Here is a 14,510-nt window from a genome sequence, read left to right on the forward strand (position 1 = left end):
GGGGTATTCAAAGCCGGCGCAAATATATTAGACGTCATTCACCCACCAAAAGGGGCATCTTCTATTTCAATCTTACTCGGACTCTCGACGTGCCTCATCCTCCGCACATGACAGCGTTGGGCTGTTCTACACCTTCATCGCCACCTTCTCATCCGGGCCTTTCATGTCAACGTTCTCGGGCATTGTTACAGCCTCGATAACCTGGGCATCGCCGTCTTCCTCAGGTCTCACGTAGTCCCTGGGCTCCACCCACTTCTCCTCCATGATCGGCGGCGGCCAAATCTTGCATGTCACCCAGAAGGTGAAGCCCGACAGTGCAAGTCCAACCCAGTACGCAAAGTAGTAGTATCTTGTGACGCCGATCGGCGCCGAGACACCCATGTTATTGAGGAAACCGTAGAAGTTAGGGATGATGCCGATAATGTAGGCAACGTAGGCGCGGATGTTCCAGCCGTGAGTATAGTAATACGCTCCTGACTTCATCGAGGTGAAGGCGTCGGGAATGTGGATCCGGCCGCGGCCGATGAGGTAGTAGTTCACAAGCAGCACGCCGGTGATGGCAGACAGGAAAGTCTGGTAGGACGAGAGGAAGGAGACAAACACCGACGCGGAGCCCTGCGCTTGTTAACATCTTAGGATTCGTTGAGACAGTCGGCACAAGACTTACCAGCAGAAACCAGGGGTTGATTGCAAACGAGATGACGGCACAAACGAAGAAGCCCCTCCTGACGGTAATGTACTTGGGGAACAATGCCGCGATATCGTTGCCGGCTGGCAGCGAGTTCTCGAAAATCGAGCTAAAGATACAGCAGTACGCAAAGCATCCTGCAATGAAGAAGCAGCCCGCGCGATTCGCGGCGGTATACTCCGCCGTCTGCAGGTTATCCAACAGTGTGACCGGATTCCACACCAGCTCCCCGAAAATCAACTCGCTGCTCGCGCACACGAGGTTTCCCACGGCGGCGACGATCAGGTTAGCCACGGGGAACCCAAAGATGTTGCCCAGGATCACGTCGTTCTTCTTCTGGGCGTACCGCTGGAAGTCCGCCGCGTTGGACGCGAAGGTCGCGCAGTTGGCCGCGCCGAGCATGAAGAACTGCACAATCAGCCACGCGCGGGTCGACCCGGTCGCGGTGCCGCTGCGGCGGACGACGGGCCCGAGGCCACCGGCCTTGGTCGCCGTCCACGCGAGCATCGCGACGGCGGAGACGATGAAGACGGCGAGCTTGGCGTAGACGAGGCCGCGCATCTTGGGGACAGGGATGACGAGGAAGACGCAGGTGATGAGCCAGAAGATGACGAAGCCGATCATGCCCGCGGTGGTGAGCGCGCTGCCCTCGCCCATGGTGTTGGGTATGTCCGCGATGCCGGGGATGATGGCGTGCAGCATGACGTAGATGCACTGACCGCCCTGGACGGCGTTGACGCCGTTCCAGACGATGGCCATGACTGCGCGGTTAAAGGTAGGCCACCAGGCGCCGTAGACGCCGAAGGCGGTACGGCAGAAGACGGGGAAGCCGACGTGGTAGGTGGCGCCGGGGCGGCCATTGAGGGTGATGATGACGGCGATGAGGCACTGGCCGCCGAAGGCGCAGCCGAGGGACTCCCACATGGAGAGGCCGAGGGCCTGGGCGGTCGAGGAGGCGTACCAGTTCGAGACGGTGGCGACGGCGGAGAACCAGAAGGTGAAGTAGGTCCATTGTGTCCAGGTGCGGTCGGCGAGCTTGAGGGGCCGGATGTCGTCGTTGTTGAGGAGGGCGTCGCGGCCCTCGAGGGTGCCGGCGGCTGGGGGAACCCGGAGGCGGTTGAGCAGGCCCATCTTGGTCAACTCGTTTCTTGAAGTTCAATCGGGTGTCCGAGGAGATGATCAAAGTTGCCCGCCCACCCGCTGTACGAGCAGCACGAAATTCGATGAACGTGGTGCAGGCATGACGGGAGGCAACATGTGTGCGAGAGACTTATACCAAATCATGGCGATTCAAATTCTAATCATATCAGAGTCTCTTCGTCAGCGACAATGATAAACCCAAGATACTGGGTGCCGTCGACGCGGTGGGATGTGGGGGAGATAAGCTGCCCCTGCAAGGATTACACGCAGCGGCATGATCAGCGCGACTCGTAGGACGGCCCTCTCCGGGGCGCACGTGGTGTTCGCGATGGTTTTGAGAGGCGAATGGGGTGTAACTGATAGGTGCAAGCCGAATTTCACTCATAAAAGTACGATACATTCAGCACGGGGTCTTGGAACAGCAGCAAATTGTCCATAGCTTCTGCGCAGAAGCTCGAGATGGGCCGCTGAACAAGCCCCGGGAAAGCAACCCCTGGCGCTCCGAAAACCGGGGTGAACCCCGTACCCCACACGGCCGTTGTCGGCCCAGACCTCCGACCGATAAGGGACCGACAAACCGCATCGCACGCCATTATCTACGCCTATCGTGCAATCTCCCGCAGCAGCTGCAGGTTAGGCGAGATCCGGTGAACTCCGCCGGAAATCGAAATAAAGCCTCATTGAGGCTTTACCACAATTGAGGCTCAAGCTGTTCGTCGATCTGAGCCAGGGACCCTGTCGTCGGAGTTGAACGGCCTCATCCGTTCATCTGAAGCTATTTATCCGTGCGCCAGAACCTCGCAATCAATCTTATCGCCACTGAAAGATGATGAGACCATAGAAGAAGGAACCTCACCACCACACATCCGCAACTCAGCACACAGTTTGCCAACACAGGCATTTTTAGAAACTATACCGCCAACATGTCGACCACGGTGACGGAAACAGCGCCGGAGAGCTACAAGCTCGAGCTCATGTCCGCCTACGGCCCCGTTTACCGCGACGTCCTCCGCACCCCGCCGCGGGACTGCTCCCCCTCCGAGGTCCCCGTCATCGACCTCTCCCACATCCGCGGCGCCAAGGCGGACCGCAAGGCCCTGGCCGCCACCATCCGCGACGCCGCCGAGAACACGGGCTTCTTCTACATCAAGAACCACGGCATCCCCAAGGCGACGATCGACGCGGCCTACGCGCAGGCGCAGGCCTTCTTCTCGCAGCCCAACGAGCAAAAAGCCCTCGTCGCGCAGAAGAAGTCAAAGTTCTTCAACGGCTGGACAGAGAAGCGCGCCGCGCAGATCTCGCCGACCGAGACCAAGGACCACCGCGAGGGCTTCAGCTTCCGGTACGACCCGGCGCACGACCCGGAGCCCAAGAACCCGCAGGCCGTACCGGAGGCGGTGAAGCCGTGGATGAAGCACGAGGACTTCGTATGGGAGGGCACAAGCCACCTGCCCGGGTTCAAGGAGGACATGGTCACGTACTGGCGGGAGTGTCTGACGCTGGCGCGGAGCATGATCCGCATCTTTGCGCTGGCACTGGACGTGCCGGAGAGCTACTTTGACGACGTCATCACGTACCCCGGCAGCGACAGCGTGTGCAACTACTACCCGAAGAACACGGAGCCGCAGGACGCGACGATCGACGTCGGGCTCGGGGCGCATACGGATCTGCAGTGCTTCACGCTGCTGTGGCAGGACAGCGTGGGCGGGCTGCAGGTGTTGACCAAGGACGGGCAGTGGATCAAGGTGCCGCCTGTGCCGGACACGTTTGTGATCAACATTGGCGATTTCCTGCAGAGGCTGTCGAATGACCGGTTCAAGTCGACGGTGCACCGAGTGTTCAACTACGCGCCGACGGATCGGTACTCGATGCCGTTCTTTTTCGGCTTCAACCACAACGAGCAGTGCGCCGTGCTGTCTACGTGCACAGATGAGAAGAATCCGCCCAAATATGAGCCGATCAGCTGCGGAGAGGTAAGTTGAAGCTGATATTCACATGATTCGTGTATGCTGACTACTGGTAGTGGTGTCGTTTGAGATTTGAGAGAACGTTTGAGTTTTCGAGGAGGAAGAATCAACTCGAAGGCAAGGCGGAAAATGTTGCGCCGTATTGAGAGACACAGGGCAAATAACAGTCTTTCTCAAAAGTTTGATTCATTAGATCCCAAACAGCGTTTGAAATAGAGTAACATTATGAGCCCCTTGGTTCAAGTGGACTTCCAAGTCTTTGGTGCACGACCCAAAAGCAGTCCTCAGGTGCAATAGTAAAACCCGTTGCAAGCCCGTTTACACTGGCTGAACTCCGAAATGATGCTGCAGTCCCCGCTTGAATTACACTGCATCCCTCCCGGATGACATTTTGAGCTTGATGAGGTGGTGGTGTGCGCGGCCGCGGTAGTGGTGGTTGTGGTAGTCCCGTGGCTGTTGCCTGTGCCGCTGCCGTTATTGCTCGTGGAGGTACTGCTCCCAGACGGCGACGAATGTTGAGTAGAGACTCCAGCGGCAACACCAATGACAATGATAATGACGATGGCGAGGAACACAACGCCGAATATGATGGCTTTCTGGCGATTACGCCGGAGCCAGGAGCCAGTCGGAGATCCTTCAGCCTCCCCAGGGCTTTCGTTTGCTGAAAGGTATGACTGTAGCTCTGTTACACCAACAGTTTCGGTTTTGACCGGAAGGCCATGATTTTGTTGCTGCTGTATTGAAGGGAAAGCTTCGGGGCTGACTTGCTGAGGAGTTACTGGTTGGGGGGCTGCCATGGCTGTGGTATAGATCTGGGCGCTGGATATCAAAACCTGGGAAAATGAGTAGTGTGAGATTGCCGTGAGACAAAGCTGCCATGGAGCGTCTTTAAATGCCTTGGCAGGCCCAAGATCTTGGACCAGGCTGAATTTGGCTTTACGATGGTGGTGGCATTCTCTTTGTTGCCATCAGAGCTCATCACAGTTTAGCGTAACGCCTCCCATCAGCAGATCGACTTACAAGCCGTGAAAGACTCTGTTATTCATCGCCAAAATTGCGCTATGTTTTCAGCTGAACGCCTCAAGGTCTCCTGCAGCCTTTCAGCTAAAAGGAAACATCGCCGTAACGGCCACAGAAGGCATATTTTGGCTTCTTGATGATTATTGAATATGACCAGACGGGTGCAGCACATGTTTCAGACGTTCAAACAGCCATGAATTTGAAAATCTCTAGTGGTAAGATAAAGAATTAGAAACTACATACAGAAGAACGGAAAAGCACTTTATGTGTTGGTTGAAAAGAAATCTGACAGATGGCCCCAGAAGGCTAGGCTCAATGGAGGCGCTTGAAGCGCAGAGACCGTCTAGCCTTACAAGCCGACTTAGCCGGTCGAGAAGCAGAAGAAGCAACATTGACTACATGGGCAGCAGCAGAAAAGAAAGCAGAAGAAGTCGGTACAGCAGTGGGTGTCGGCGCCAAGCCAGAAGTTCCATTGACGCTCGACGGCAGGGTTGGGAAAGCGGTGGAAGCGGATGATGCAGGAGGACTACTGCTGTGAAGCTTGCCGACACCAGCATTGGCCTTCACAAACTCCGGGACCTCGGAGACCTTCATTGGCTTCAGGAGAGACTCCGACGCATACTTAAGCTTATCGATAGCAACGGTCTTGTTCAGGGGAAGCAGTTCGCCAGACTGACCACCAACACTGTTAGGCTCGCAGGGGCGCCCCATAGGACCCTGACAGGCCGCGGCATCCGCGGAGGTCTCCACAACGAAGATCTCTCCGGCGCTGTTGTAGGTGCTGGGCTCGATGGGTCGAGAGACATTTTCGAAGTGGTTGCCCTCGACAAGGGCTTGGATGTGGTCTCCGATAGCAAAGGCGTGGTCATCGTCTCCCTCCCACAGATTGTTGACGCCCTGGAACATGACTTCCTCGGATCCTCCGACGTTTGGCGCGCGTCCAGAGACGTGGTGAAGGTAATTATAGGCGAAAGTGTAGTTCGCCTTCGAGGCGATGAGGAGGGCGTTGTAGTAGTGTTGCTGGTTGCAGGAGAAGTCCATCTTGCCGTCGAACTCGTGGTGGGAGATGGTGACAGCACCGGCGGGGCCCCATCCGGAGACGATGTGCTGGCGGCCAATCAAGGAAGTCTTGCAGTGGTCGATCCAGATCTTGTCGGTGCCGTCCAGGGAGATGGCGTCGCCACCCCAGATGTACTCGGGGTCTGCGAATGAGCCTCGTCAGCGTCCTTGATCCTTGGGCACGACAATGCATAAGCGGGACTACTTACTCAACTCCGTGATGTGTATGTTCTGAAAGATGACGTTGCTGACGTCGTGAGACATGCGGAACCCCTTGCCTCGAATGATACCGCTTTCTCCAACACCGACGATGCTTTTATTGCTGGCAACATAGATCGGCCGAGTAGGTGCGTTCCAGTAGGTGCAGGAGATCTTCTGCATGTCGCCACAGTCGTCGCCAATGTACACCTGGCCATGTCGGCTAGAGTCCTTGCATTGGTAGGACTTCTCGTCTCGGCAGCATGTTCCGTCTGTGGATCCTTCGGTCTCGAGGAAGTCGAACAAACGATCAATCATGATAGTACGGGGCTGACTATCAGTGAGCCATTCGAAAAGCCTTGAAACCGAGTCAACCTAGCAAAACATCTCTCTCCTGAGCATTTACTTACTCCTCATTGCTCGATGGAACTTGGGGTTTCGCATCGCCACCACCTGTGGTGCCGGTTGCAAAGCCAAATGCCTCTCCGGTGACTTGCGCAGCTACCTTGCCCGCAGCAGCCGCTGCAACAATAGAAAGAAAGAATGACTTCATGTTGGAATCAAAAGAGTGGCAGTGAATGAACGTGAGGATCCGCGAAGGACCAAAAGGAGTGGACTGAAGAGATGTATAACCAAAAGAGCATGGAATTGGATTCCATTGCGTTACAAATGGATTTAACACCGTGATCCTTCAACGCGGAAGTTCTTGTAGGCTGGGCTGGACCATCTGTACAATAAGATGAACGGATCGTATAGAGTGGGGTTTTGTAGACCGATTTGGTGTAGATGTTCCGCGCTTTTCTGCTTAAGGTCAACACAGCAGGGCTCAAAGTCCTTACTGAATCTCGGGTGGCCGTTTGTGACCATCCGCGGCTCGAATGTCCGACAGCTAGTCAGCCAACACAGCAAACAATGACTACCGATATCCCTTGATCTGCTTATACTGCATACGAAGTCTTCCCAAATAGATGTGTCTTAAGTATTTCCCTAATAAAATGTCAAGCATCTATGGGTTGAAGAAGGGCACGTTCCTTTCTTGTGGAGCCGGGCGGCAGTTCTCTTACCCGCTTCGTACCTTTCTTCTCGATTTCCTCCTTCAAACGGGCCAGGGAAACACACTGCTCCTACTGCTCCCGTTGTCTTTACCGTTGCTTTAGTCATCCTCATTGCCTCTGTTGTCGTCTCTCATCCCTGGAGTCAATTCGCCCAGTGGCCAACGACACCGAGAGCATTATAGCCAGTAATATGCTACTCAGCGACCCTTTCGAGGTACCGAGTTCTACAGGATCCTTCAACGCTTTTAACACATACAAGGGTCGAAGGTGAAGGTTTGTTCGAGATGAATGCCGACCACTTGTGGCACAGTCGTAGAAAATCATTCTCTTGCGAGATAAGTCTGAGACTATGGCACATGTAAACAGGAAATTTGGCAAAAGAATGCTTCGATTCAGAGTTATATATGAGTGCGAGTGTATGAAATGAGTGTGTTAGGGGCTTCTTGGATACAAAGACCAGAAGCCTTCAGAACAAATTGTTTCTAGTCAAAAATTGCATGAATAAACAATGGAGCCATTTCATCTTCCAAACCAAATTTCACTCAGATACCGGTCTGAGGGCACTTTCATGAACAGCGATTGGCAAATTTATTGCAACAGGTCTTTACTGGCCCTTACCCTTGCACTTGCGCCACTGAACATAGTACTTCTGGGTAACCTTAAGATCGTTGGAATCGACCTTGAGTAGAGTTCGAGTAAGCTTTGAAGTAGAAAAGTAGCATGTCACAGACTTACAGTCATGAGGGAAGCCTTTGTGCTGCTCAGAGGATTGAGTTCGATGGCAGTCTTGATGTTGAGCATGCCTTCCGTGCCACAAGGAGACCAAACGATCGACTCCAGGTTGAACTTGTCGGTCTTGGTGTAGTCGTCGTTGATCGGGCCCTTGAAGGACAAAGTTCGATGGGCCTTATGAAAGGTAAGCATCCATTGTCAGCGATTGATGGGGAAAGAATCAATAGACTCACTGTCTTCTCATCTCCAGAGAAGTAGTAGGTCGCCTTGCAGTAGCCCTCGACGCCCTTGGCGAGGTTGACGTGGCCTCGCACTGTGGACTGGAAGATGGAGAATCTGTACTGGAAATTAGTACGTGGCAGGATCTCATTGGGGGCAATTTAGGTCATTTGCAGCAAATCGGCTTGCTACTTACTGGTATCCTTGAGGATAGTGCATCTTGACATTGAGTTGACAAGCCTTGCGGTGCTCGACAGGCTTGATATCGGGACCAGACTGGACGTTGTACTGATCGAACATGAGGGTCACAATATCGCGGGCGTCACTGAAAGACTTGGCCACGCTCCCTGCGGGGCATCCAGAGCCACCGTAGTTCACGTCGACGAGCCTCACCTGGTCAAAGGGAGGAGTGTCACCTCCCATGGGAATTGCGGCAACGAGGCCCAGGGCAAAGGGGATGAGAGCGGCGACACGCATTGTAAGCTTCAGTGAAGTCGGTCTGTGAGATAGTTCTTAGGTAGTGTGAATGAGAGTGTCTGGGGGACGAGTAGGAGATTTAACTTGCCATGGTCGAGGAATCATCGTCATTTTATAATGTGGCCAAATTCCATCAAAAGACACAAGACGAAATAGACTGATGCGCTTCCAGCTTATGACTTATGAGACACTCTAAATTGCCACCGCCATTTATTGTGGACTATGATCCAGCCTACGATAGACCCCATTCTTGCCAAGCTCGTATCTGGAGGCTTTTGCTGAGTGAACCATTGTCAAGTGTTTACTGAATCGGTCTGTCATCACTCCGGACTCGTAGAACGCTGACACACACTGTATGGGAAACAGCGGTGACATTTTTCGATAGCTACTATAGTACGATCCGTCGGATCTCAAGGCTGAAGGGGCTTGCATGTAGCTGACGATAAAGGGCTGTCTGGAATGTGTTCTACAAGATCGCATGTTCTATTCCACCTGGAATATGCTTTACACCTGGCCGACTCTACCGTTTCACTACTCCTTTAATTTGGGGTCAACTTTGAAACCTTCTCGCAGAGGCATATCTCAAGTAATTGGCCAGACACCGAGAGACTCACATACTCAGTCGCATATGATATCCGTCATGTGACGAGCATGATGGACTGTGTATCATGCAGCGCACTGCTATATGTTCGAGTATTCCTACTGTTCTTTCTCAAGAGAAGAACGTCGTATATGTGAAATGTCGAACAAAACGAGGCCAATGTGGTATCTGGATGTCGATACCCGCGAGCTAATCTTTGCCTCTCATAGCTGTCCAGTCACTAATATCCAATGGGGGAGGCACAAGCGAGAACCGACCCTAGGAAACATGAGCCTAGACCTTTCCAAAGCGTCCTTAGTTAGGCTGACATGTAAGCACTGCATGCAAGTACTCGGGCATTTTAAGGCTGAGTATGACAAGTGTCACTTCAAGTCAGTTGGCGACGAGCTGGGGAACAGGAAGTATGACAAGAGCTCCCCCAAGAGACTTGGCGGTCAGAATATACGCTGGCGATCACTTCACGCAAGGCGTTTCACGACAGATTTGCGCGTTTATGAGACCATTCTAGCCATGATAGCGTGGGTTGGCCCGATTCAGCTCCTGGCTGTAAGGTGCAATTCGCTGCGGTGCTGGCCAGGCTAATATATGTGTAGTGTTGAGTAGGTGTTCCACCAAGCTTCGTGATATGGTTTGGCAGGACATCGATTAGGCAGTACAACAATACGCAACTGAATTCTCTTACGTTTCATTGTTCCGAGTAAGTCCGCCTCGTAATCTAAGGTAGCATGCCAGTTCTTCCGGTATACTCAACCGTCTTAGAACTTTTGAGTCATTTGAAATCGGCCGAACAACTTTAGTCGAAAATTCAACAAAACCCTGCCGGCCTGCCATTCTTTGGCTCTCATTGTCGCATTTTCAGCTCACAAGCCGACTCTAGTCAAAAGCGGCCAAAGACACACCTATTCAGGCTTCTAATTGGATGAGGATACGACCAAACACTTTTCAATTTTGAAGAAAAAACAAAGAGGAAAAAAAAAAAAAGTGAAACTCGTATACAGACAATCAAAGCCGTATCTGATGGATTTCTGCGCATGCAATCTATTGTTCTGATGCTGATGCGAGGGTGGTCTTGGTAGTGTGGAGCCGTGGGTAAGGTGAGCTTTCTAGACAGTGGATCGCCAAGAACACAGTAAAATGTCACAAAATCTTTTCACACACTGTGCTTACCAGCTGGGAAAATTTTGGTCGCCGAATCGCAAGCGACGTCTTCGAAAGCCAGACTCAAGGCAATCATACACTACAACCCTACTCGCGCAAACTCATTCAAATCATCGAGATTTTTTTTCAGATCTAAATCAAACATTTCTCATTACTGTCAATTATTTTTACCGTAAACGCCATGGGTGACGAATTCCAGACCAAGTCACAGGGTTTCCTGTCTTGGTTCAAGTCCCTGCCGGGTGCCACCTTCCACAACGACATCGAGATTGTCGACTTGAGGGGACAGAACGCCGGACGAGGAATCAGTAAGTCCAAGGACCTAGAACGTTAAATGCCTACTAACAATTCCATAGTCGCCACCAAGGACATCCCGGCAGAGACAACGCTCTTCACAATTCCCAGGAAAAGCATCATCAACGTCGAGACATCTGAGCTCCTCAAGAAGATTCCCCAAGTTTTTACTGGAAATGATGGCGATGACGAGGACATGGACAATGAGCCCTTGGACTCATGGGGCTCTCTCATTCTGGTCATGATCTACGAGTTCCTTCAAGGCACCGCCTCCCCTTGGAAGCCATACTTCGAGGTTCTCCCTGAGAAGTTTGATACCCTTATGTTTTGGGAGTCTTCCGACCTTGAGCACTTGAAGGGAAGCGCAGTGCTGTCTAAAATCGGAAAAGAGGAGGCCGACGAGATGTTCCGCTCCCGCATCCTCTCAGTCATCGCGGCCAACCCAGCCATTTTCTACCCCGAGGGCTCTTCACCGCTTAGCGAGGCGGAGCTGTTGCAACTGGCCCATCGCATGGGTAGCATAATCATGGCTTATGCCTTCGACCTGGATAATGAGGAAGAGCCTGAGCAAGAAGAGGATGACGAGTGGATTGAGGATCGTGACGGCAAGACCATGTTGGGCATGGTTCCTATGGCCGATATTTTGAACGCCGATGCCGAGTTCAACGTGAGTCTGGAAATTTTCTCTATTACTTGAGCAACCACTGATAAACTTTAGGCGCACGTAAACCACGGAGATGAAGAGCTTACGGTAACCGCACTCCGCCTCATCCCTGCGGGAGAGGAGATTCTCAACTATTACGGCCCTCACCCGAACTCCGAGCTGCTCCGCAGATACGGCTACGTCACTCCGAAGCACTCAAGATACGACGTGGTGGAGATCCCTTGGGACCTTGTGCAGGCTAGCGTCACAGAGCACTTGAAGATTGGGGACGATGTCTGGAAGCAAGTGGTACGTTGCGGTTTGATCCGCCAAATTATTGCGACTAATGAGAAAATAGGAGGAGTACGTTGACCCCGAAGAACTTGAGGATGTCTTCGTTCTCGAGCGCGAATCTGGAGAGCCTGACTCCGAAGGCCAATTCAGGACGGTCGCAGAGGTCCGTGAGATCTCCGCTGAGCTCGAGGAGCAGCTCAAGGCCGTCTTGAAGGCTATCAAGAAGATCAACGGCGATCTGATCCCCGACAAGCGCAAGAGAGACGAGGTCTTCCACGCAGTAATTGTCTCGACATTGCAGAAGATCTTGAGCCAGTATCCCACATCTACTCAAGAGGACGAGGCCCTTCTTGCTACTGGCGATCTGACCACCAGACAGAGAATGGCTGTTCAGGTGCGTTTGGGTGAGAAGAAATTGCTCAAGGAGGCTCTTGAGTTTGCTGGATCCACAGCGCCTGCGGAAGGCGATCAGGAGGAGCCTGAGAGATCTTCCAAGAAGGCGAGAACGGCATAGAGGGGCCACCAAAGCAGCACATGCAACAAATAAGGCATTTGAGTTGTGGCGAAGAAAGATACCAGCAATATCAATAGACCTTTGAATTGAAGTGCAAACTTGCACAAGCTTGATGGGGTCTACATAATTGTCTACATAATAGCGGGCTTTCAAGTAGCGAAAGCTGTCTGTCCCGTCAGAACCGTGCTCAAAACACCCTTGTCCACCAACTCGTTGATCATGTTGAACAAAACAAAGTCGCAGCCCCTCTTGGCCACAAGGTTTACAGTCACCGGCATGATCTCCTCCTGGAAGGTGACATTGCTGAAGTAGGAGACCTGACCAATGGGCACAGTGAAATCCGCATCGCCAAAGTACGAGGCCGAAGTCGATGCTGCCTGAGCGGTGGTGGGGTTGACAGGGAGGGTTGCACCCGGACCGCTGTTGAGATCCTGCTCTCTGAACGTGGGAATTCCGCCAGTTCCGACGTCGTAGACAAAAATCGACTCTGAGCAAGAATCATTTGTGGAGAAGAGAACTTTCTCGTGCCAGGCAGCTGCGTCACGGGTTCTGTTGGCCATAGCGGACTTGTAAGCGTTGTCGTCAACGGTCAGACTGTGAAAGACCCCACGGTATGGGTTATCAAGAGCCGGAAAGTTAGGGCTGTACTTCGCTAGCAAAGGCTCTGAAGTCTGACGGATCAGGTCATGAGTCCATAGAATGAACAAATCGCCGAGGACTTGCGAGATGGGCCGTCCTGTGGTCTCCTCGATCGTTTCCGTTAGGTTGAAATTCTCCACTGTGGCGCCCAAAGCTGCAGATGCGTCGCTCAAAAACTTTTGGAGAATGGTCTCGGCGGCAGCATTCTTCAGTGGCAAATGATCAATGGGGTAGAGAATACGCTTGGGAAACGTGCGGTCGTCGGGCACCGACAACTCAGGCAGGCCATTCAGCGAGGTGGCCTCGTGGAGTGACGGATCGTACCACGCCTTGGCAAAGGCCGCCCACTTGGCAGGGTCGCGAGCAAACAAGCCGGCAGTGTCGGCATTGAAAGCGTTGGTGATGACATCTTCCATGACAATCATGCCCTGCGAGGGCCTGTTGCCAAAGGTACCAGAAAACGCAGCAGGCTGTCGGACCGAGAGACCAGTATCAGTACCGACGGCAAAGTCAAGCCAGTCATACGCGGCAACGGAGCAGCCAGCTCCAGCAGAGGAGCCAGAGCAGCTCAAGAAGGTGTCGCCACGGGGATTGCGAGGATAAGAGGCGTCGTTCCAGTCCCAGGGGTTCTCGGGAGAAGCAAACTGAGCTGTCTTTTGCTTGCCCACGATGACTCCGCCGACATCGATAATCTGCTGGAGTGCTGGCGCAGTCTTGCTTGCGACATCGTTGACCGCAGCGTACGCTCGACTACCTGCAGTAGTTTGAATACCCTCCAGATCATAGATGTCCTTGACTCCGATACGCTGGCCTGCCAACGGGCTGTCATCCTCGATACTGTAAAGTCTCGAGGGGACAGGAATCATGGGATATCCCCAGTCGGCCTCTGCCTGCGTCAAAGACTTGTAACTGCCATTCGACTCGTACACTCCAGTCACGAACGTTCTGTACGTGTCGACATACATGCGGTGAACCTTGCTAAGCCAAAGGCTCTCTCCGTCGGTAATGGCGAAGAATGGGCAGGGGGTGAGAGTTGAGCTACCACAAGTGCTGGGTCCATCCACGCCGGCGTAGATGATAGTTGACCCGAGTCCTTCGAGATAAGTAATCACCGAATCATCGAGGTCATCGGAACCACTAGCGCTGACAAGGACGTTTCCGAGGAAGTCCTGATTGAAGATGTCGTCCTCTGCCAAGGCTTTTTCAACAGCCTGCTGAAGCTGCTCACCGGTAATTTCAGCGGAAAGAGCGGATACATATGTGATAGGTCCTTGAGAGGGGTCCGAAACACAAGGAACAGATGACACAGGACCAGAGGTGACGGCGAGATACTGATTGTCTCCGGCACGGAAGACTTGGTCCTGGTTGTCTGAAACGAAGGTTGATTGAAAAAGAGTACCATTAAGGGGTGTGAGACCGTGTACTGGCATGAAAGCGACGGCGGCCGTAAGCCCGAGCGGCAAAAGAACGCTTCTCATCTTCATGATAAGGGCTGTGATGGCCATTGAATGCTGAGAGAATGATGATGTAAAAGAACACTCTGGACCGTCTCGTCCGGGCGTGCTTTTATAACATCATCGTAGACGCTCAAAATCAATGAGGTCTCACTGGCCATCCCACAAAAAGAAAAAAAGGAAAGAAAAAAGAAAACATGAAGCAAACAGGCGAAACTTCCATGTTGACAAAATTTGCCATCACCTGCAGCTGGGGAAAGTGAGACTGAGAGACAAAAGTGGTGCTGTTCCACGCGAAAGTCTTCCTGCTTCCTTGGATATCATCCCACACAATGAGGGAATTAGCATTCAACTTACC

The 14,510-nt window shown here is 52.8% G+C and overlaps 7 protein-coding genes across 7 annotated transcripts; 2 read left to right on the plus strand and 5 right to left on the minus strand.

Annotated features, from left to right (window-relative positions):
• Nucleotides 1-126: 126 nt before the first annotated feature.
• On the minus strand, nucleotides 127-1,930 carry GCG54_00001265 (Uracil permease; the record flags this gene model as incomplete). The annotated part of the gene is made up of 3 exons (XM_045401383.1): nucleotides 127-615; nucleotides 668-1,828; nucleotides 1,886-1,930. 3 exons carry the CDS (start codon nucleotides 1,928-1,930, stop codon nucleotides 127-129), a joined length of 1,695 nt encoding a protein of 564 aa, XP_045258385.1.
• Nucleotides 1,931-2,751: 821 nt separating this feature from the next.
• GCG54_00001266 (1-aminocyclopropane-1-carboxylate oxidase-like) lies at nucleotides 2,752-3,941 on the plus strand (the record flags this gene model as incomplete). Its single annotated transcript, XM_045401384.1, has 2 exons — nucleotides 2,752-3,801; nucleotides 3,852-3,941. 2 exons carry the CDS (start codon nucleotides 2,752-2,754, stop codon nucleotides 3,939-3,941), a joined length of 1,140 nt encoding a protein of 379 aa, XP_045258386.1.
• Nucleotides 3,942-4,079: 138 nt separating this feature from the next.
• GCG54_00001267 (uncharacterized protein) lies at nucleotides 4,080-4,592 on the minus strand (the record flags this gene model as incomplete). The annotated part of the gene is made up of 1 exon (XM_045401385.1): nucleotides 4,080-4,592. One exon carries the CDS (start codon nucleotides 4,590-4,592, stop codon nucleotides 4,080-4,082), a length of 513 nt encoding a protein of 170 aa, XP_045258387.1.
• A 535-nt stretch (nucleotides 4,593-5,127) lies between these two features.
• Nucleotides 5,128-6,625, minus strand: GCG54_00001268 (putative pectin lyase F-1; the record flags this gene model as incomplete). The annotated part of the gene is made up of 3 exons (XM_045401386.1): nucleotides 5,128-6,017; nucleotides 6,084-6,430; nucleotides 6,483-6,625. The coding sequence occupies 3 exons, from the start codon at nucleotides 6,623-6,625 to the stop codon at nucleotides 5,128-5,130; spliced, it is 1,380 nt and encodes a 459-aa protein (XP_045258388.1).
• Nucleotides 6,626-7,731: 1,106 nt separating this feature from the next.
• GCG54_00001269 (uncharacterized protein) lies at nucleotides 7,732-8,555 on the minus strand (the record flags this gene model as incomplete). Its single annotated transcript, XM_045401387.1, has 4 exons — nucleotides 7,732-7,827; nucleotides 7,863-8,033; nucleotides 8,093-8,195; nucleotides 8,275-8,555. The coding sequence occupies 4 exons, from the start codon at nucleotides 8,553-8,555 to the stop codon at nucleotides 7,732-7,734; spliced, it is 651 nt and encodes a 216-aa protein (XP_045258389.1).
• Nucleotides 8,556-10,495: 1,940 nt separating this feature from the next.
• GCG54_00001270 (Ribosomal lysine N-methyltransferase 4) lies at nucleotides 10,496-12,059 on the plus strand (the record flags this gene model as incomplete). The annotated part of the gene is made up of 4 exons (XM_045401388.1): nucleotides 10,496-10,622; nucleotides 10,671-11,275; nucleotides 11,327-11,560; nucleotides 11,610-12,059. The coding sequence occupies 4 exons, from the start codon at nucleotides 10,496-10,498 to the stop codon at nucleotides 12,057-12,059; spliced, it is 1,416 nt and encodes a 471-aa protein (XP_045258390.1).
• A 149-nt stretch (nucleotides 12,060-12,208) lies between these two features.
• On the minus strand, nucleotides 12,209-14,203 carry GCG54_00001271 (Glutamyl-tRNA(Gln) amidotransferase subunit A; the record flags this gene model as incomplete). Its single annotated transcript, XM_045401389.1, has 1 exon — nucleotides 12,209-14,203. One exon carries the CDS (start codon nucleotides 14,201-14,203, stop codon nucleotides 12,209-12,211), a length of 1,995 nt encoding a protein of 664 aa, XP_045258391.1.
• Between the last annotated feature and the right edge of the window lie 307 nt (nucleotides 14,204-14,510).

Source organism: Colletotrichum gloeosporioides, assembly GCF_011800055.1.
Source record: "Colletotrichum gloeosporioides strain Lc1 chromosome Unknown consensus_85, whole genome shotgun sequence".
NCBI lineage: Eukaryota > Fungi > Ascomycota > Sordariomycetes > Glomerellales > Glomerellaceae > Colletotrichum > Colletotrichum gloeosporioides.